General features: G+C 39.9%; 1 protein-coding gene across 3 annotated transcripts in view; it reads left to right on the top strand.

The window, feature by feature from the left end:
• Fer (FER tyrosine kinase) overlaps positions 1-23594 on the top strand; it is a 328203-nt gene that overhangs the window by 117845 nt on the left and 186764 nt on the right. For all 3 annotated transcript variants that reach the window (XM_075952223.1, XM_075952224.1, XM_075952225.1), the window contains one exon: positions 22179-22271. In XM_075952223.1, coding sequence (XP_075808338.1) covers positions 22179-22271 — 93 coding nt within the window. The remainder of the gene's footprint in view (positions 1-22178; positions 22272-23594) is intronic.

The raw sequence follows: 23594 nt of genomic DNA, 5'->3' as shown, positions 1-23594 counted from the left end.
CTCACTGGCCACACTGTGCCTTTCTAGTCTGTTGTGCTTTGACTACACAGAGATTCTCATTTTTCTTCCTTGATGTATCTTTGCTCTTTATTCTTGCCTAGAGTTTTTATTATTTTAATTCTTAGGATATTCTTTGTGTGTGTGTATATATATTTTTAAATATGTTTTATTCTTTGAGAATCTCCTACATGCATTCAACACATTTTGATCCTGTTTTCCTTACTCCTCCCACTAACTCCTCACAGAACCACCTCCCAGCTCCACTCAACTTCATGTCCTTTTTTTTTTTTTGAACTCACCTAGTCTAGTTTGTATTGCTTCTATTTGTATGGTTAAGGGTGTAGGTGATCAGCAGGAGAGATCCACACCCCACGGAGCACACTCTTAACAAAAACCCTGACTCTCCCTCTCTCTGTAGCCATCAACTGTTGTTAGTGGACTCCCAGGTTGTTTTGAGACTAATGGCCCCCCCAGGCTCTCTGTGCTGGGGTGTGGGCTAGCTAGATCTTGTGCAGGTCTGTACAGGCAGCCAGAGCTGCCAAGAGGTCATGAGAGCAGCAGTCCAGAAGACACTGTTTTTCTGCCATCCTCTAGCTCAGATTCTTTCTGCCTCTTCTCCCCTGAGTATTTGCAGGAGTGGGCATGACAGAGATATCCCATTTAGGGCTGTGTATTCCATAGACACTTATTCTCTGCACCTGCACCAACTCTGATTTTCTGCATTTGTTGCTGTCCACTATACATAGCAACTTCTCTGATGAAGTCTGGAAGCTGTAATCTATGTGTGTAGGGATACAAATACAGAAAGCATTTAATACTAGACTTAACAAGATAATGATAGTTGATTTACTCCTAGCATTCTTAGCCATTCCTGGCCAGATTTACAGTATCTGACGAGTGTTTCCCCCATGGAGCAGACCTTAAGTCCAGTCAGAAAGCAGGTGGTTATTCCCATAGCATTTGAGCCACTGTTGCACCTACGGCCGTACCTTGCCATGCCAGTGGTTATTGTAACTTTCAGGGTTCAAAGCTGGGTAAGACTTTGGTGGCCTTTCGCCTTCAGCTGCCTTGAAAAGCACCTTGTGTGGCAGGGAAGAAGCTTCATAGGCAGTGTGGACTTGACTTCTCCATGTCCTGTGACTAGACCATCATGTTCTCGTGGGCATCGAAGAACAATACCAACAACCTGTTTTGGGGAGTATCTCCAGTTCACTCCTGACCAACAATTTAAGGGGAAGTATCTGATACTTGGCATTGACTTCTGTGGCCTCTGTGTAATTTCCATGAAACTCTTTTATATGAAAAATAATATGTAAGAAGCTTATAGCTTTCCACATGGATTTCCCAAACACTTTTAGTGTTAGTTACCCTCCATTTTCTACCCTACTCTTCATTTCTCCACCTAAACCTTCTCAATGTCCTCCTTCCCCCTCCACATATGCTCTACTGTTCCCCCTCTGTAAGATCTTTTCCCTCCCCACCAGTTAGTCCTCTCTTGTTTCCTGGATTCTACAGATATTGCAAGGTAAAAACAGCAGGAACAACAACTAAATTCAAAGATTTGACACTAAGGTCCACATATGAGTGGGTCTAGATTATATCACTCAGTATATTTTTTCCTATTATATCCATTACCTGCAGTTTCATTTTTCTTTACAGTTGAATAAAATGTTATAGCGCATAGGAATTTTCATTGTTCAGTAGTTGGAGGCTGTTTCCAGTTCCTGGCTGTTATGAACAGAGCAGTGATGGACATGGATGAGCAGGAGTCTCCATAGGAGGACAGAGTCCTTTGAATGTATGTCCAGAAGTGTGTAGTTGGGTCATAGGGCAGATCCATTTCTAGTTTTTGGATGAACCGCCACACTGATTTTCCTAGTATTGGCACGTTTGCCATCCCACCAACAGTGCATGGTTCTGTTCATCTTTACCACCGTTTGTCTTCACTTCTTTCTTTTCTTAGCCATCTGACTGGGATCTCAAAATAGTTTTTAATTTGCATTTCAAAGGCCATTCCTTTAAGGGATTTCTCTACTACGTTGCTATCATGCGTTCACTTATGGCCTTTTACACCCTACCCTCATTGTTTACCCTGCTGCTTTTTGTCTTTTTTTTAAAAAATATGGTACCAGCTCCTGATATCTTTATCATTAATTACTACAACAGTGACTATAGCTACTCTTTTTTTGACTAATAAAATAGACAACATCTCTTAGTATTTTTCCATGGCTTAAAAACTAGTATGTGTATTGATATATGTATTAACTCATTTGTTTAGGGTGTGTTTCTATTTTGTATTTTCTCCTCAATAATACCTATCTATGCCCAAATTTAGTTTGTGAAAATAGACACTTTCGTTGTATTTACTTCTGCTAGCTCGGCCTTGTATATAGGCCTTTGCTTGCTATATAGATTCAGCAAATAAATATTTTTCAAATATTGGACAGGCTGCTAGAATTTCCGGTAACAAAAAGCCATTGGATGGCTATATATATCTTTTCGGGGGGGAGGGGGTGGAGAGGACATAGCAGACTCCTGCCCGACTGTTTGCAGCCTCTGTGATGGCAACGGTATCTACCTTGGGCTTTAGAAAGGAGAGCAACAGGAATATTTATTGACAGTTATAGTGTGTTACGTTCCCATTGGAATGGGAAATACACCTTTGGCATGGCCCCCAAACAGGTTTAGATTTAAAGAGAAAAGGATGTTTAACCTTCAGAAATATGAAATTATAGATTCTTGACTCATTACATCTATGGGCTTTTTTTTCAGCTACTGGGAACTAATACTTTGTCCATATTATTATTCTCTTTATATGTGATCTGAAATAGGGTCTGCCTAGCAATATCAAGTGATTTTTAAATACTTTTAGAAAGCAAAACCAATGGTATATATGATGCAAAGGGAAATAACAGATTTAACTTATTTCCGGGGATAAACTAAGAATCAGATATAGCTGCTTTAGATTTTTAGTTTTTGACTATAAATATTAATTTTCATTTATTTTTATCTTCAAGATTGCTTGCAGATTTAAAATTTTGTGATTTTGGGAGCCTGGGTGAGTGCCTGGCACCCAGTAAATCCTCACTGAATACTGAAAGAATAAATGAATAGAACCAAGCTGTAAATAAGCTGCAAAGATAGGAAAATGTAAGTAAATTTATTCAGATATAGAAGTCAAAATTACTTGTTTAAAATGAGCTAAAAAATGTGAGACCCACAAAGAATATTAAGAAGCATTAGTGTTGTTCCTGAGTTTATCCGCACTTAGGCAGAAGAGACTTAGTGAACTGGTAAAGTGTGTCGGGAGACTACTTTCTGGGAAGAGTGCTGTGGGTAAGGGGCCTAACTCAAGAAACAGAGTTTAAAATGCACAGGCTCTGTCCTAGAGTTCTTTGGATTTTGTTCCTGACTTGGATACACATTGGGAAGTTAGACAACCTCTGTGTGCCTCGGCTCGAGCACCTGTAAACTCTGATGTGAAATAGAACCTGTGTCATAGGGCCAGTGTGAAGTTCAGTGGAACGATCCTCGTAAAATGGCCAGGACAATGCTAGCTCATAAGAACCTTTTATCCCATGCCTACTGTTATTTACCAGTGAGAAACTTTATGGAATTGTTATTTGAATGCAAAATGAGGGGTTTTTGATAGGCATGATATAAACATGAGTGGTTTTTATGTATGACAAAGTTAACTGGACTCAAAGATAGCACAAATTGGACAAAGATGAGACTTTCTGCTTTGATTGACATAGGCTTTCACAGTATAACACAGGCTGGCCTTGAACTTGCATTTCTTTCACCTTCTACTGGATGGTGAGGTGGCAAGCACATGCTACTCAGCCTCGCCTCAATTCTTTTAAGTGCATTAAATTGGAAACAATAGAACGATTAAAGGAGAAATGTTTCTGTCCAACTTGGAATCCAAGAAAGTTTTAAAGCCACGGCCTATCTACTAGGTCTCTGGCCTTTAAAGCGTTTCCTGTTTTGTTTCCACAACGTCTTAGGAACTTTATCCCACTCACGATCCTGCTCTGGCCAGGGGTGGTGATGCACACATGGAAACGCAGCACTCTGGTGGTGGAAGCAATAGGATTACAAACATGCAGCCAGTCAGGGCTGCACAGGGAGACTGAGCACATCCAGCAACACGAGGAGGATGTCCCACAGTGAGCTTGGAAGCACAGTGTGTGGCGTCTAAGTGCTGCATGGAGTGCTTTCCCACAGACTTCACACTTCCTAGCACAGACTGCCCAAAGAGCCTTCTGTGCAGTCTACACATTGATGGCTTGGAGTAGCCCGGCACCCTTCTGCCCAGCCCTACTGCCTCACTGGGTATTAAGTAGCTCAGTATATTCTCGCTATAAAGAAATTCGGTATCTGATGAGACATTGGTGATCATCTGGACATAATTTAGATTCTTTTACATTTGATTAGAAGAATTACACAGTATTAGAGAGTTATACTTCAATAAAATAAAAATGTAGGAGGCAGTTTAAAGCAGCACTTCCTTTCTAGACATACTTGGAAGTGTGCTTAGTTCCTGGGATTTTGAAATGGCAGCTCTTCAGTGGGACAACTTCTGCATGTTGTGGAGGAAGAAAATAAGTTACTTCATTCAAATGATTGATTAAGAATGTGACCTGTTTCTTAGCTAGTGGGTTTTTATATAGTGCATGTGGACTCCCACCTGAACGAAACAAAAGACAAGAAAATAAAGCAAAACTCCCAACATCCCTGGGCTTAATGGTCCCTTTGATCCAGGGCTGATTGGTGCAGTTCCCGACAACAGAGGGAGACACTGTGCAATAGGAGCTCAAGGGCTGTGCCTTTTCTATCTTGCTTTTGTCTCAGACAGGAAGATCTGTGAACACATTGACTTCTGTGGGCACACCATTAGTAGTTCTAGCTAAGATTTGAGATGGAGCAGAGAGAGGAGTGTTCCCATTGTGAGGGTCAGCTGGAACCCGATGGTGACCCCAAGTACTGTAAAAGGTGTGCTGTCTCGCTGAGCTCTGAACCTTCCTCATCAGAAATTCAGAAATATCAGGTAAGGAGGAAGGGGTTCGGCCAGTACCAGGGCCCGGACATTGCCCAATAGTCCTAGAGTGCATCGGCGTTGTTAGTAATGTCAGTGCTCCAACTGGGAAAATTATTTTTCTTGCTTTATTTTAACACTAATATTATTCAGATACCCAGCCAAGGATATGGGGGTGGTGCTAATCTTCATTATTCATTTAATTTGTTTCTCTCTTCACCTCTCAGATTTGAGAGGAAATCAGCCTTTCTGATCCATGAGAAGAGAGTACACTTTGTGCAGAAACACAATTCAGTTTAAAATTTGCAATGATGTCCAAACTTCTCTTTTCGAGGTTTCAGTCTTTATTGCCTACCAAGCACAATAGAAACTTTGTTTTCAATTTCTGTGACTAAAGGAGGGTAATGCTTTTTCTTGAACAAATGTATTAGATAATCAGGGACAAGAACTGGGAAGCTTCTCACAGTACATGACTGTAGCTCGGTGCCATTTTATAGACCAGCACTTAGAGGTTAATTTTTTACTGTGTAGCATATAATTTCTGTGGACCGTAGGAATAGTGTTCTATACCTATACCACATCTGCTGTGTTCTTAAGGGGCTTTATGAACATTTTGTTGACTTGTTTTTAGTTCAAACTTTTTGCATTTCCTAATTAAGGCCCTGATATTTTAGACTGTTTTTTTCCCCCATGTTTTCTGTGTTAGGAAAAACAAATTCTGACTTTGAAATAAGAATGGAAATACAAAAAAAAAATGTTCAATGATCATATAACTGCCTATTGTTTTTTTTTAAATCATCTTTGGAAAGAATAAAAATAGATGCACAGTTTCTCTCTTAATGTTACTCAATGGAATATTTGGGTTATCGTAGTCTATCTAAGTGTCTTGTCATTAGTCAATACTGTTCATAAATTTATAAATCATTACTATGTGTACAGGTTTTATGGTATCTCAATTTGTGTATTCATTAAAATTAGAGGATAGAAAATCCTTTGAGATTGTCCTATACAATCTATCATTGTATAATATCTATGACTTCCAAGGTATTAATATTTTAAGTAGCTAACATGTATAACTCTCTCTTTAGCATTAAAAATTAATTCTTGTTTTTTACTCCTCATTTTTGTATAATCTTTCATCTTTGTTTGATATTTTATATTTCTATTTTGTTCTTTGTATGTTGAAATTGATTTAAAATATAATTTTTGAAGTTGTTTTTATTTTCTTTTGTATAAGTTTTACTACATTTAAAAAACAGAGTGGAAATTTAAAAATAGCATTTTATAGTTTTATGTGTTTTTTGTAGAGAAAGTAGGACAAAGCTTTTCATGTTAATGGTGCTAGGCAACCATCTTCAGACAGATATTAAGCATAGAAATGCACACTGAAACGAAATGTTCCAACAGCACAACAGTGTAAATACATATTCAACTCACATCTCTGTGAAATTTCATCCCTAACCACAATGCTTTATCTGTGGTTATTAGCTAATCCTGACCTGAATGTGAGAGTTTGGGCTTTTAAGCCTGTAAGTCCCCTTTTGAACACTTGGCATCCTCTCCGTCTTGTCCATGTCTCATGTGTCCAGGGTGACACCAGCAGTGTCTGGGCTGACTGAGGGTTTGTATTGAGAGTCACTCTTCCCCTTCTTTTTGTCAGATGTATGGCTTTGGTCACTCTGGTGCTATCTTTGTCATGTATCCAGCCATGTTTTAAATTACCAGTAACACACAGTAGTTGGCAAGAGCTAATTTTAGGTAGTAGTTGTTCTGCTAATCAGAACTACAGACACCCTGGGACGTGGGGCCAGTCTGGTCAAACACAGCACTTTCCACCGCTGTTGCTCACCATCTGCTTTCCTTTCTACTGTAGTAGCATATCGATACTGAAGGGTATATTTGAGAGCCAGTCTTGGTTGGGATTTTAGCTCCACTACTTATCCTCATCCAGCTTTCCATTTCAGTCTTTTTAAAAGTATAGTCTCTGAAATGTCATTTTGATAAACAAACTTCCTTTTTAAGAGAGAATGTTCATTTTTCCCTATTCATGCTTCCTTTCTTATTCTGGCACAGTGATTGTAGATATGGATTGTGTTCCATTAACTTTCTCCTTGCAGATGTAATGTTTTAAACTTCCGTTACTTCATCTTCATTCATTAAACAGTGGGCTACTGCTGTTGCTTCTTCTCCTTCCTCTTCCTCCTACTTCCCTTCATCATCTGTACCTGTCTTAGTCACTGTCTTATTGCTGTGAATAGACACAATGGCTAAGACTACAGAAAGCATTTAATTGGGGGCTTGCTTACAGTTTCAGAAGTTAATCCATTATTATGGTGGGGAGCATGGCAGCAGGCATGGCAGTATGGTGCTAGAGAAATTTTATCACTTAGAGCTACGTCTTGATTCACAGGAAGAGAGAGAAGGAGGGGAAGAGGAAAGGGGGAAGGGAGAGGGAGGGAGAGACTGGGTCTTCGAGGTTTCAAAGCCCACCCTCAGTGATGCGATTACTCCAACAAGGCCACACCTCCTAGTCCTAATTCTTCTCAGATACCGCCATTACCTAATAGCTCAGCATCTAAATATATGAGTCATGGGAACCATTCTTATCAAACTACCACAGTAGTTATTCAAGATTATGTAAGCATTGATGTGGAAGGCCCATGAAGAATGTTAATTTCTATGCCCATTGATCTAAAAATGATTTTTACTGAGGGATGTTTTTAGTTTAAAGAACTAGGGATGTGCAAGTTTAAACTCTGCACTTCCCCCCTTTCTTTAATTCTGTAGAAGGAGCTGCAGGCCTGCTTTTCGTGCCCTCCTCCAAATAATTCTTTATTTTTATTTATGCATATGTATGGATGTCTGTATGAGTTTATGTGTATCATATGCAAGCAGTTTATTCTGACCAGAAGAGGGCGTTGAATTCTCTGGAACTGGTTGTAGGTTATTGTGACTCCATGTTGGTGCTGGACTCAAACTTGGGTTCTCTGAAAGAGCAGTAAGCTGCGTCAACTCTAGGCCTCCCTTCCTTTTTAAAAGGGTTGGAGAAAGCGCTTAGGCTCTTGTTCCTCTTCAGAAAATACCATCAGCTCTGATTTGTATGCTTAGGCTGTTTCACTGCATGAGAAAGACTTGTTTAGCTATGTTTAAATTTTTAGGAATAAGCATTTTTTTTAAAAAAAGAATTTCATATATGAGTACTGTATTTACATCCTTTTCACTCCTCCCTCTTCTCCTAATTTTTTTTTGTGTTTTTATACTCCCTCTTAAATCTATGACTTCTCATCTAATTATTATTATCACACACACACACATGCATGTATATGTACAACATACTGATTCCATTTAATATTGTACCTACGTATATGGATTTAGTGATGATTACTTGGGATCGGATAACCCTATCGGGGGCTCATTCCTGAAGAAAACTGTGTCTCTCAGCAGCGACTGATCACCTGTAGCTCTTCATCTAACAATGGGATTGATGTTGTCATTATTCAGGTCTTCTTTTCTTTTTCATTTTTCGAGACAGCGTTTTTCTGTGGCTTTGGAGCCTGTCCTGGAACTAGCTCTGTAGACCAGGCTGGTCTCAAACTCACAGAGATCCGCCTGCCTCTGCCTCTGGAGTGCTGGGATTAAAGGCGTGCGCCACCATCGCCTGGCTTATTCAGGTCATCTTTAGACAACCATATTGTTGAGATTTCCCAGGTACAGCTTTTTGCCATGTCTTGAAAACACTGTCCAATAGCAGACTATTAAAATTTTTCTGCCTTGTCTTCCAAAATGTTCTCTGAGCCATATATGGAAGGTGGTGCTTTGTAGAAGCGCTAGTTGGGTTGAGTACTCAACAGTAACCTGTTCTCTGTAATTTGACCAGCTGTGGATCTCTGTAGTAGTCTCCATCTACAAAAAGAAACTTCTTTGATGAGGGGGAAGAAATGTATTTTTCTGTGGGTAGAGGGTAGTTATTTAGAATAGAGTTAGGCATCATATCGCCTTAGGAACATGGCATAGTTAACAGAAATCTTAAAACTTGAATAGAATTTAAACATAACTTATCTTGGAACTAAACACAATGCTTCATTTGGGCATATCTTCTAACAGATTCCTTCATAAAACAAACTGTACATCCCTGTCTTCTGAAACACTTGCAACTATTTTATATCTTTGTAGGCCTCAAAAGAATATTCTATATATCTATATATTCTTTGTATACTTTTGAATCGGTGAAGTTGATATTTAAACTTGTAGTATAATCTTGTCAACACATCAGTATGGGAAGGAATTTTGAATTTGTAGTACACTTTAGATTTTAATGTGAGAACCAGTATTGCAAATAAGAACTCATTATTATGTTCTTGGAGAAGTTATTTAAGCACTCTGTAATCTTTGGTTTTCTGATCTGTGAGAAGAAGGTGTTAGCAGGACCTGATACATGGGGCTGTAGAATGCCGAAGGGCAGCACAAGGCAGCACAGCGCAGTGGAGCTTGCGCTTGGTGCATCATCAGCGCTCAGGAAATGCTCACCACCTTCAGCATCAGCTGTTTTCTAAGCAGATCAGAGATTTTGTTGTTTGTTTATTCTTGAGACTTCAGGTGGCACACTATGGCTGTCCTCTTTAACGTTACCTTTAAATCATTAGCAGTGATGCTCCTCAGTTTTACTCATTTGACAGTACTTAAATCATTGGGTGACTCTCTGAACTACTTTGAGAGTTAATGGATGTAGAAGGCATTGAATAACATTTCTGGAATGTGAATCCAAGTTTTTTTAGGTTACTATTCAAAGGCCTCCCTTCTTCGTGTTTTATCTTTTTTGATTGTTTCTTTTTGAGACAGACTCTCCATATGTAGCCAGGGGTGGCCTTGCACTGGCAGTTCTCTTGCTGGGTGACCTCCTAAATGTTGGCCTTGCAGATGTGTGCAGCCATTCTTGATGTTGTCATTTTTTTATTGCTGCTGTTGTTTGGTTAGCAGCCCTTTCTAATCCATTATTTCGCCATTCCAGGACAAAGTGGTCCTTCCTGTGTGTGTGTGTGTGTGTGTGTGTGTGTGTGTCCTTCTTATAGTGGCAGCATCCTTCCTGTGTGTGTGGCAGCATCCCACTTCTTGTAATCCTCATAATTATAATTCTTATAATTAGACTCATAGTTCTCTTTCTATTTTTCTCATATTTTTGAATTGTAGAATTGAAGATCATTATAGGTATAAATATGCCATAGTTTTTTATACAGAATATGAGTCATCATTAAATGTTTTCAGGATAAGAACTAAAGCACTTCTACCTCCCCGACCTCTTAAAGTTTTGAATGACTTACTGATGTTGATCATTTGATTGACTCTGGAGACACTCTGAGCGTGTGGCAGTACAGAGGAGAGTGGAGTCAGAGCTGTCATCTTTGCAAGCATTCTGAGGGACAGATTTCACCTCCAGTTTCCCATGTTTTATGTGATCAAATACTGAAGAAGGGAAACTTAAATACAGGAGGTCCATTCTGCTGCTCATTTTATGGAGTTTTATTGCAGTAGGTGAGAGAGAAATTATTGTGTAGGAATTTCTGTACTCAATTTTCAATGTTGATCTTTTTAGTAATATTTTATCTGCATATGCAAATATTTCCCTACTTATTTTTGGTTTGGTAGTTGGCTGCTTTTTTTTCGTTCGTTCGTTCATTCATTCATTCATTCATTCATTCATTCTTGCCCGTGCTGCTGGCAATTGAGCCCACCCAGCCTTGCACCTTCTTAGCCTTTGGTTCCTTTCAATGTCCTTTTTTTTTCCTGATGACAGATTGTCAGAAACAGTATTAGACCCTAAGATATCGGAGGCCTCAAACCTTGCTGATTTCTCTGCAAATGATGTGGGCAAAGCAGAGAAAAGAACCCGTTTTCTTTGTCCTGTGCTGTAGGCATATGAAAACTCAGTGACCTTGTGGTTGATTGTGAATATTGCTACATGGTTTCTTGGCATAATCAAGGCTCCTGCTGAGAAAATATGTTTTTGGAATTGCAACATATTGTTGACAGTAAATTTTAAGGCATGGTGTTGTTTCTGCTAGAGATGAGTTTTTAAAATATGGAAAAGAAAGACAAATTCCACATGCATGCACACACACATATTTTTATTAATTTTGTTGTATAGACTTTGTGAGAACAATGTCATATTTAACCAGTTTTTCTGCTTTGTTATAAAGGGTGATTTTTTGTAGCGTTAGAATGCCAGGTATTGCTTTATAAGACAAATATGAAATGATTATTCTTTGTCACCTTATATTAATGTTCTTGACAGCATAATAAATCACTACAAACTTGACAGAGAAGAGAAATTCCTGCCACTGTTGGGTTAGTCTGAAGCCCCAGCATGCTGTGTGACTGGTTCCTTCTGTGTCTGCAGGGAACCTGCCAGTACTTCTCTCCTAGCTTCTGGTAGCTCCTGGAATCCTTATTGTTCTTTGAATTATGACAGAATTTGCCAGTCTGTTCCTTTGCATAGCCTTACCAGCTTTTCTGTCTGTTGTCATCTGATGGTGTCTGTCATTGGGTTTCAAGGAACCCGAATCATCTAGGATAGTCTCATCATGGTATCTGTACCTCCTCCCACCCTCAGAACCCACAGGTTTCTGGGAGACATCTTTGTGGGGAGCACCATCCAAGCCACTGTGTTTCTGTCTTTTCTTCTGTTATCAACAAAGAACTTAACATGTGGAGCTCTTGGAGGAGAGATCCTTACCTTTGTTTAAAGCTGGTCCTTCTACTTTGTCTATGAGGTATTTTATGATTATTTATCCCAGGAGTCCCAGGAATATTAAATGTTTTACCAAAGGTCTTGTGTGTAGACAGCTTACTTTTCTTTCTTTGAGACAGGGCTTCTTGTTTCTCGGGCTGGCTATGAATTTTCTATGTACGCAGTATGACCTCAAACTCATTCTCCTGCCTCAGCCTCCCAAGTGCTGCACCTCTCCTGGAACCATCATAATTGCCTGGCACTCAGCAGCCTTAATTTTTACCCTTAATTTTGTTGTTTGTGTGCTTCACTTTTATCCTCCATCATTCAGGAAGAAATTGTGTTTGCAGTTTGGTTTATAAATGCCCACATCATTGCTCTGATAATAAAGTAGACAGTGGGGTTTTAGACCCGTGTGTGTGTGCGTGTGTGTGCGCGCGCGCATGTGTGTGTGCGCATGTATATGTACATATATAAGGATATATATTCTAATCCTGGCTTTGGCTGTAATTCAGAGGTGGACTGTAAACATATCAGAATTTCAGGCCTGCAATATTACACTAAACCAATTTTGTTTAGTATGTTATTTTTTAAACCTGTTTATGGTAAGTTGGACATAGGTGGTTTTTATATCCAATAGTTGATACTTTCAACTGATGAAATTTTTCTTGTGTTGATTATGACATCAGTAGAACGGTAGTTACTCATATTCAGATAGGGTTCGCGAGTTACTTGATGTATGAATTAGTATCACTAATTCCTTTGTGTATCATGTTTGAACCTTACCACAGTCTTGTTTGGCAATGCCCTACCTTCCTAATAATCGCTAGTATTATTCCGAGATTACACAAAAGAAAACTGGTGAAGAGAGGGGATAGACAACTTGGCCAGAGTTATATAGTTAGGAAGGAGAAGTGGTAGGCTGGGAATGTGAACCTTACTCTGAGTTCTAAATCTTGTTAGTCATTCTTCGTATAGTCTCTGTGTCAGATTATATAACTTAAATGACACATTACTGGTAGAACATCATGGCCTGCGTACCAAACCTGGCCTGTATGCAGTGACTACCTGTCACAAATTGTTTCTATTATTTTATGTTTGTAAAAATCAAAAGAAAAAATATATTGTGACATTTAAAAATTATAATGATCAGGTTTCTATGTCCCTAAATAAAGTTTTGATGGACCCCACCCTTCTCTGTTTGCTTATATGGCTGTCTCTGTGCTGTGGTGCTCAGAAGCAAGGTAAGGAAACAAGTGCTCACTTACACTTGCAGAAGTAAGGACGTGTGACAGCACTTGTTCCCTGAGCCGAGCATCATTCCCATTCCTCTGGAGTTTGCCAGCTCATGCAGCATTGCTGGTAATTAGCCATTTCATCTTTGCATTGCTCTTAGAACAAGTAAAGAAACATTTTTTTGGGGGGGGGGGTGCATTGCATTTCTTTTTGAAAAAGACATTTCAATTGAATTTTAGATTGCCTAAAAGTCTTCACTCAAGGAATTGGAACAAAATTTTTAGAAAATAATTGAGACTTGTGTGTGGAAAATACATCTGTACCTGACGTCGGGTGCCTTGTCACGTGCCTTACTGCCACCTTTGATGGTTTTGAATCCCTTGCCAATTTTGCTAGGCTGCTTGGCCAGCACTATTTCAGCCCTTCCTGACTCTGCTTCTGCCAGTTCGGGGATTACAGGTGGAGTTACCAGGTTGTCAAACCTGGCTCTTCATGTGTGATCTGGACAACTGAAATCAGGGCCTCCTGTTTGTGTAGCAAGCACCTGTACCCACTGAGCCATCTCCAGACTTGAATTTTTTCTCTATGGCTGGATAGTATTTATTACACTGTGGACATACACATTTTCCTCATCCACTCATCCATTGTGGACACTTAGATTGATTCTTGGTATTTTGAAAGTGCTTCAGTGAACATGAGAATACACATTTGTAATTGCTTATTGGAACTCTGTAATTACAATTGCACATTCCAAGGAAGCATGCTGGGTTAGTAGTTTTGTATTGATGTAATTAATTAACCTAAGTCAGGTTAATCATAAAAGAGTTAATCTACCCTTATATCTGAAGATATGCAGAACTTCCAACTATGCCATCGAGTATTGTTCTGATTTTGTTTGTGAGTTCCTCCTTCTGCTGTACTCAATTGATTCTGAGGTTCTCAGGCAGGAGGTGAAACTGTCCCAGAGTGTGACCAGGTTTCCTAGGCGGGTTAGGGGAGATGGGCATTCAGAGCTTGACCAAGTTCTCTCCTTCTTTCTTAAAGTCCTCTGTCCAGCTCCCGGCTGCAGCTGTTTTACTCAGAGTGTTCTTCCCATACAATATATTCTGACCAGTTTCCCTCCTTCAACCCTTCTGTGTCCTATCCCCCTCCCACCCATTCAACTCTATGCCTTCTTTCTCTTTCTTTAGAAAACAAGTAAGCAAATAAAAAACAAACAAACCAGAGTTAAAAAAATAAAAGGTGCAAGAAATACATAGACGTGCATGTGTGCATACAGATACACACACATCCATGAAAACACAAAACTGGAAACAATAATATATAAGCAAAAGACAAATAAGATTTTAAAACGCACAAACAAAGCAAAAATTATCTACAGAAACACCACTGAGTTCTTTTTATGTTGGCCATTTACTGCTGGGCATGAGACCTGCTCTTAAGTGTGGTTTGTATGCCCAGTAAAACTCCACTAGAAAAAAACATTTTCTCCATTGCAAGTAATTGTAAGTTGGAGATAGCTTCTTGGTTGGGGATGGGAGTTCCTTTGAGTTCTTTTTAAACTATATCTCCCGGTTGGAAATTATTAACTGATAATGTCAAGGGGGGAAAACCCACTACCTTTCTTTATTTAAAATTTATTATTATTATATTTTGTTTTTATTGCCTTAGGATTTTCTTTTATGTCTTCCCTTTTCTGATTCTGTTCTAATGACTGCAATTTTGACTGCAGCCTTGAAGTTGCAAATGTTCCCCATTATTAGTTGGTGGCAGCAGGAAGGAATGCTGAGTGGTAAGAGGATTATTGGTGCCTGGGCTGTAGCAGAATACTAAGCAGCAAATGCACCCAGGAGACATTGTGATAAAGCTGGAAACTTAAACCTTTACAAAAATAAGACATGTACTTAGTAGTCTTCACAGTGTCCTTGTGGAGCCTCTGCAGTGAGCACAATGCCAAGAGAGAGAGAGTCTTCCTACTCACAAAAGCAGTTAGCAAAGGGGGAAAAACACAAACTAACAGAAACCAAAATTTATGAGATGTTTGGCATTTTATCTTTCTTAAAAATAAAGGCCTTATTAGCCACCCAGGCTGGCATCCAACTCTTCCTCCTTGTGCTCCCGTGTCCCTAGATCTGGGATTACGTATAATATGCCCTGTGCCTGCTTGGCCTTTAATCCTTTACATTATCAGTTGAGGAATATAGTCTGTACCCTTGGCTATGTGTCCTCAAAATGAAGACTCTATTTGATAAATTAATGCTTTTTAGTGTCTGCCTTCGTGAGGACCCTGAGTCTAATTCTTGCTTTGTTTCATACATAATGGGAGTGAAATGGTGACTGATAGATGACTTCTCTTTTGAAAATGCAAATGTAATTGGATATGGAAAGCTTCCGAGACCACTGGTGATTCCTAATAAGAAAAATAGGGCAGTGGGCTACCGGTAATAGCTTTTAAGAATCTATCAGACAGCTGAGCAAAGGAAGAAATCTCTGCGAGCCTGTTCAGCAAGGGGCAAGTCTTTCAAAAGAGAAGAAAGGCCTTTGAGTACTGCCGTCCTGCCTGGAGCTGCATGAGCACATGGCTCCCAATGAGGTTTGTACAAACTTGTCATGGCAGTGTTTAGACTCACGTGGCAGATCAGAGTCGGACAACAGTACCTACCTAGTGCCCCCTCTTCCCTTCCCTGCTTTCCCTCACCTCTTCTTTTCCTCTTTTCCTTCTCTGTCTTTATTGAGGTAAGATATGTTGTTTTCTATTGCTTTAATAAAACTCCACCAAGGCAAGTTATAGAAGAAAGGACTTATTTGAACTTGTGAGCTTTGTAACACATGGGGCTGTGACCCCTGGCTCAGTGGGTACTTGAGTCTGAAAGGTGGCTCCTTAGTGATGTGAATAAGGGGCTGGTCATTCACAATGAAATTATAACCAGTCCAGGTCCTGCTTCGTAGCCATTACTGTGTCTTTAGACGTTTGACAACAAGAGCAGTAAATAGTTGTGCTCTTTTCTCTAGGAAATTCAGACTCCTTTTCTTTTATGCAAGTTTTCTGGCATATAATGGAAGAATATATGACATGCTTAAAAGACTTGTAACTCATTATTTATAACGTAGACAGACAAGAGATGACCCAGATAATGAAATGACCAGATGGTCCGTGCGCTGTAGCTATTACAAAAAGACCAAGGGATCCAATACAAAGGATGGACAATGCTGTGAAAAGATGGAGCATTTCAGCAGCAATATGCTGCTATAAAAAATAGCATTGCTGGGAAAGTACATTAGAAGTGGGATTCATTAGATGCGCTAGTTAATAATAGACCAGACACAGAAGGAAAGCTGGGGGAGATAAAGCATGTTGATGGAGGCAGGGAGCAGACTGGAGCAGGAGGAAAGACAAAAAGTAGAGCAGTGCTTGCGACCACCAGATGCTCTAATGCTGGAGTCTAGGCTGCTGTGTTCCAGCAGCTTCAGGTGGCAGGTCAGCTCCGTCTCTGTCCCTTTCTTCCTCTCTCCATCTCACCCTTCTTCCATCCCTTCCTTCACTCTCCACAGGTGAGTAAGTATATAATACTATTTTTTCATATTATTGTTCATTATAGAAGTAGGGAAGAAACATCAGATGATCTTTAATTTAAAATTTTTATTTCAGCCTGGCAGTGGTGGTGCACACCTTTAATCCCAGCACTCAGGAAGCAGAGGCAGGTGGATCTCTGAGTTCAATCGAGACCAGCCTGCTCTGTAGAGTTCCAGGACACAGAGAAACCCTGTCTTGAACTGCCTCCACAAACTTTTTATTTCAACTTTTTCTTCAGTTTTTTTTTTTTTGATGAGGGTATTCTAACCTGATGGGAACAGTTTGTTAAGTGGGTAATCCTCGAGAGTAGGCGTCGTTGATAACGTGCTTGATTACACATGGCTCACACAGCATGGCTACTCTGGGTTCTCGTGTTTCTTGTTTCAATGGTCCTTTAAGGAAAGTAGAAGAATTTTATGTTTTATTATGCCCTTCCTTGCTTTCAAAACAAAAGCTTGGTTACATTGAAACTAGACATTAATTTATATATGTATATACACACACACATACATACATATATATACACAGACACACACACACACAGACACACACACAGACACACACACACACACACACACACAAACACACACACACACACCCAGAGCAGAGCCCCTCAGCACTTGAGCTGTGGGACCAGGGAGGTGGAAATGCAGCAGCTCACACTTGTGGGTCGTGTTTCTACATAGTGCCTTGGGGAGGAGGAGAGAATGTGCCAAGCACAGAGTTTCTGGCAGTCACATTCCTGTTTGATACTGCAGTGCTGAAAACTCAGAGTATCCCAGAGAAGAGCTCATCTCATCCCAGCTGTGGACTCTGAGTGACAGTGCTGTCACCCTGGCCTAAGTCAGTTGATGTGGGGAGTCTGCGAGCAATATGGCAATCTGTTTCTTCATTCTGTATGTCTACCTTACTGTATATCTAAATTTGCTCTAAATATAATAGAAGAAAGAGAAGAAGAGGAGGAGGAGAAGTATTATTAGGGATTTTGGTTACACGTTTAGGAAAAGCACTGTAGAGCTTGAACTGTATCTGGGTGTTAAGTAGGAGGGGAGCCTTCTTCACTCTGACTTACCCAGGAGCATCCTCTTGTGCAGCTGGCTTAAACTTAAGAAAGTAAGAAAAATGATTGTAACATTTTACAGCTTAGCTCTCAGTGCCCCAAGCACTGCTGTTTTACAATGATGTCTTTTTAAAATCATCACACTTTCCTTTTCTACATTTGTGGCTTAATTTAGTTTTTGGTGGGTATGAAGATACTTGATTTATCAAGTTGGCTGTGTTTTTTTAAATAATATCCTTAATATGCAAACATCAGAGGACAATATGGCATTCTCAACTTGGTGACTGGGCACTGAGTGCCTCAGCACCTTCAGTGTGAACCAATTGCTCAAACAAGTCATCCTGAAACTCTTTTAATACTTAAATTCTAAACCCTGTTGAAAGAAAATCATCTATTTTTCATTCTTCAGAGAAAAATCAAGATCTGCATAAGATCGAGTCATTTGCTTATGCGTAAGTGCATTCCTTTTCCAAAGGGACGTGCTGATATTTAAGGTGTTTCCTGTACATTATGGTCATTGTGAGCACTGACTTTCTCGGGCAATCTTCTCTGTGGTGTAATGTCCTCACAGGTATTTCTCAGCAACATCCCTGCAGATTTCATGTCTGCGTTGCTTAAGAAGTCCCTAAGAATTTTGGCTCTCGGTCTAAGGTTCTGAGTATAGCTGTCATCTTTCTCTTGATTCTTCGGGCTCCAGGTTTTACTGTTCCTCTAGGGCAGGTTGTTTCTTCAGAGAATGTCATGAGATTGGGCTTGATTACAGAAGTCTGCAGGAAATAGCATTGAGTTACTGTTTTAATGACACATTATGAACAAAAATGTATTCCCATAGCCACTTTGAAAGTTGACTCCTCCCCTCATGCCTGTGTGAGGGCCCCTGGGTGTGGAATAGACCTGGCTTTCGTGGGCAGTGACAGTGAGAGCCCCTGGGCACGGAATAGGACTGACGTTCGTGGGCAGCGCCTGTACGGAATAGGACTGTCCTTCGTGGGCAGCGCCTGTGTGAAGGCCCCTGAGCACGGAATAGGACTGACCTTCGTGGGCAGCGCCTGGCGCCTGATACTCTTGCGCTGTATTGGACCGTGCAGTGCGTCACAGTCACAGGCAGAGGTCTCAGTAGCAGGAGTTTTCTAGTCTTGAGCCTCTCTCCAACTGCTGGGGAGGCCAAGAACAGCCTAGTCATTTGGCCAGATGTGCAGTCTTCGTCCCTTTCAGTAGAAGAGCCTTCTGTTTCCCACCGTAGCCCTTCTCCCAGGGCCTTGCTTGAGAACTGCTGTGTGCTTTAGTGAGTCTTCGTCCCTTTCAGTAGAAGAGCCTTCTGTTTCCCACCGTAGCCCTTCTCCGAGGGCCTTGCTTGAGAACTGCTGTGTGCTTTAGTGAGTGTCGTCATTTCTCTTCGCAGCAGCCTCTGGTTTCTGCCAGTCGGTGATTCTTGCCCTTTGTGCTTCTGCTCACGCTTCAGCAGGCCGCAGAGGACACTCCTGCTGCACAACTTGAGTCACATGAAACCCAGAAAGTTAAGACTAAGCTTTAGGGAATGTAGGTGTTGTTTCCTATAGAGGCTGAAGATATCAATAATGGTTGATAACAGATAAATTTATGGTTAATATGAAATGGTCTAGTTATATATGTGTGTGCATATAGATTTATAGATGTAGTTAGGCATTGTTTCTATGATTGATTTAAAAGGTAACCTCTTAGCTTTAATTTCTGTAAGTAGCCTTTTAATTCTTTGACATAAAGTCAACAGTGAAACGTGGGTGGGTGGGAGGAGAAGGAGGGGGTGTCTCATCAAGATCTGATTAATTTACTTATTTAATTTCACACTATTAAAAACTATTCTTAAACGAGGTGTGAAACTCATTCTGCATGTGGAACTTGGCTGTCAAGGCTGCTTTTTTTCTCATCAGAATCTTGGTAACATGAGGTGCTGTCTCGTGCTCTCCTGTTTTCCTGCCTTCCTCCACTGGGAGGAGCTGTCACTTTGCCAGATGATCTGCCCCCTGTGCAAACTTCATATCTTGTCCTCACTGGAGGTGGATGAACTGCCCCTCCAGCAGCCTGGCGCAGGCACACTTCACCCTAGCTACTGGGAATGAAGACAGAATTCCGTTTTTATTTTCTTTTGGATAGTCATTTAATTCTTGCCTAGGAAAATCAGCTGTCAAATTCAGGACAGTCTGATGTGTTATTAGGTAGACTTTAATTTAAAGCTGATATTGGATCTTACATAGACAAGACATAGAAAATGAATTTGATGTTTTACTCTTGGAAATATGGGCACCCAGTAAGCAGTAACTGGCTAGGATACTTTGTAAATCCTATTTGCATTTTGATTACTCATCCTTAAATCATAAGATGGTATTACTGTGATTACTGATGTATTTTCAGATCAGTCTATCTAAATAGTGCCTTTAGATTTTAGAAAGTCTGCATTTGCCAGTGGCACTCTTGTACTGTATGATGTAATGTCAGGAAAGTGGGCTTGGAGGTCAGTTTCTCCTCACACCTGGATTTATTTATCATGCAGTTCTAAGCCGTGGTATAATTCTCGTATTACCCTCTTCAGGAAATGTTGCAGAGTTTCAGTGAAAGGTTTCCTTTTCTAGGATAGGATGTCCAGTTATGCTGTGGGCATCCCAGTTTACCACATGAATACATTTAGTCATTTCATACATTGAGAATGCTTTTCATACTTAAAATTCTCTTCTGAATTTTTTTTTTACCTTTATTTGGAGAAAATTAGAGTTTTGGGTTCTGCTTTCTCAGTGTACTTTTCAGTTGTATCTTGTGAGTACTCTCACACTGGAATAACGCTTCCTCTAGTATGCCAGTGAAGAAAGCCGCCTGAGGAAAAGTGCGCAGGCGCAGTAGAAGTGCTCGCTGCTTTCCTGTGACGCTGTCACCACCATACAGGTGACATTAGCACTTTCATGTCATCTTTCTGTCAGTGGCTGCAGCAACGAGGTGCCTTCTCCAGCTACGCAGAGCAGATCCAGAAAGGAAGGGGAGAAAGCGCGGGTTTCTTTGGAGAGTAGAAGGCCCAGCCTCTGCCGTGTTCTTCAGCGTGAATGCTCTGCTCGGTCCTGCACACAGCATGCCTGCTTGGCTCAACAGCAGTCTGCCTTAAGTCCTGGCTATATAGTTTCTTTTTTTTTATTTCTTTTAAAATCAGATTTACTTTTTCAGACTTCTGAAGCATCAGAAATAGATTTAAGAGTTAACAAGTCATACACATACAAACAATTTGAGGATGAGGAGGACAGGCATGCTTTGCCAAGGTCACTATATTCTTGTGTTTCAGTGCTCTTTCGCTCAGGCCTTCTAGCATCTCTATCTCTATATCTATCTGTCTGTCTGTCTATCTATCTATCTATCTATCTATCTATCTATCTATCTATCTATCTATCTATCTATCTATCTATCTATCTATCCTGTTTAAATGTGCATCTCATGTTGGGTTAAAGCTACCAAGCAACTCCCCACATTCCCAAGGGATCATCATTTGTATGGTGAGAATGATGTGTTTCTCTAGAAGTATATTAACTATGCATATGTTCAAAGTACCAACTTCTAGTCCCTTGTAAGTCTAAGCAAGGTTTTTTTTTCAGTTTTATATGTGATCATATTTATCTACAAATAGTGATTTTATGAGATCCTAAGTTAGTGAAGTAATGTTGAAAAAGGAGAAATTCCTGTTCTATTAGAAGATTATGCTAAGTTGTTTCCATTGATTGATATTCATATGTTTGTACGCTAGTTAGAACTATTTTCTTGCTGGTCTTAGGAGAAGTATAAACAGTAGGGTGGGCAGGTGGACAGGGACACGCTGGAGTTGAGAAATTAATAGTGGATTCTGGGAACACACAGGGAGTGAACGCTAGCACTGAGCTTCCCTGCTGGTAGGAAACGGTAGAGATGCTGCAGCCTATAGCCCTATGGCCAGTGCTCTTGTTCTCTGTCTGCTGCTGGCCAGTAGCTGGAACGTGACCCAGTCCTGGGCTACAGGCCAGTTCTTCCTCTTTCCAGCCTTTCTTCTCTATACCTCCTTTTTTCCTTCTCCTTTTAAGTCTCATTTTCTATACTCACTCTCCATTCATTTGCAGTGGTAAAGTAGATCTGAAGATCTGAAAATTTAGAAGGTGTTTCTCTGCTGTGATATGTGATATTCAGAACTATACCTGGAAGGAGAAGTACAGGCTGGCTGGCTGCTGAGAGAGTTCTGCTACCCCTTCCTAACTGTTTACCTGGTCTCCCTCCCTTGGTCACTGCCTTCATGACCCTCACCATCAGTGAGGTTTTTGGAGACTTAACTTGGCTTACACAGGATTCACAATTAAATGACTTATATAGTTCTTTTTCCAAATCAAGACATTTATTAAGGGACCAGAAGAGCAAAATGCTATAATTTTACATGCGTTGGTTATGCCAGGAAGTTTATATTTGACATATTTAGAAAACTAAGCTATTAAAAAAAACCTTAAATGTTAAAATGTAAACACTGAATGGTTTGCTACTGCTAATGGCTGCTTCTTACTCCTTTTAGGAACGAAAGGAGAGGCTATCCAAATTTGAATCTATTCGTCATTCAATTGCTGGAATAATTAGGTCTCCAAAATCGGTACTGGGCTCATCAGCAGTAAGTAGGATTGACTGTGTGTTTCCCCAGTGATCGCTGTCTTGCTTCTTTCAGGGTTATATGTTTATGCTCACAGACAGGAAAAGCAGAGCAGATTCAACTTTCTCTGTGCACTGGACTCTGTTTACAGTTGCATATAGTATACCACTGAGTAAAATTTTTATAACAAAAACAGAAAAAGCTTTTTTGTAATGGACCTTCCTTACTGCTTGTGGACATTCTGAGGCCTCCGTTGAATGCTGGAAACTGGGTAGTATTAAGCCATATTTATACACACATTTTCTATACATAGTCCACTGTCGTAGTTTACTAGACATAGTAAGATAGTAGCTACAGGAAATGTTGGTAAAAACAGAGCAGGTTCCACAGCATAGTGTGATGGAGGCTGTGTGAAGGTTCTTTCAAAGTATAACACTCTAACTTCTGATGGAGATGTGAGATGATGTGAGGCCCTGCTGGGCTATACTAACTGAAATTGCTATGGTCAGCATGAATGAAAGGGACCAGCACGTTAGAGATTTCTTATACTGCATGTCTGTAATGATGGGGCTTTTCATGTGTTTGGAGCCTCACTAGATGAAAGTGTAAACAGGTGTCTAGGGCAACAGCACTTTTATAATAGCTATTATTACTGTGTGGGTTCTTAAAACACATTAGTGTGAAGATAGCTTCAATTCCACACTTGTCTTGTCTCCTGATACTGCATATCCTTGTGACTAGGTCTCTTGCTGGGCCTTTCACCTGCAAAGGGTCATACAGCAATAGGCTTTTTATATTTAGTTTTATTCTATTACTGTAATATTTTAAAGGTTCATTCATGTTGTACTATGTGACAATCTTTAATTCTTTATAAGACTGAATACTATTTCATTGCTTAGATTTATATTTCATTACTTAGATTTATTATACCATTTTGCCTCTTCATCATATGATAAAACATTAGTTTTATCATTATATATAAACTGTACTTTGTGGCTTTTTACTGTGAAAATTTTTCATTCTTTGTGACTATGAGTTCATTTTTCTTTGTCATATACCTAGCAGTAGAATTACTGAATCATACAGGGATTCTAAATTTAAGATTTTAACAGTCTGCTTTCCATATTGGCAGTGATATTTACATTTCTAACAATGTATGTCTGAAACTCACTATTTCTTCACATAATTATCAATGCTTGTTTTCCTGATTTTGTTTTGTTTTACTGTTTTGTTTTAATTGCAAGCATCTAGTGACTGGTTTGTCATTGTCATTTTTATTTTAATTTCCTAATGACTAATAATAATAAATTTTTCATGTGCTAATTTGCTATTTATATATTCTTT

Source organism: Microtus pennsylvanicus, chromosome 17 (assembly GCF_037038515.1).
Source record: "Microtus pennsylvanicus isolate mMicPen1 chromosome 17, mMicPen1.hap1, whole genome shotgun sequence".
NCBI lineage: Eukaryota > Metazoa > Chordata > Mammalia > Rodentia > Cricetidae > Microtus > Microtus pennsylvanicus.
Note: the sequence above shows the minus strand (reverse complement) of the source record. Positions and strands in the feature narration are given on the sequence as shown.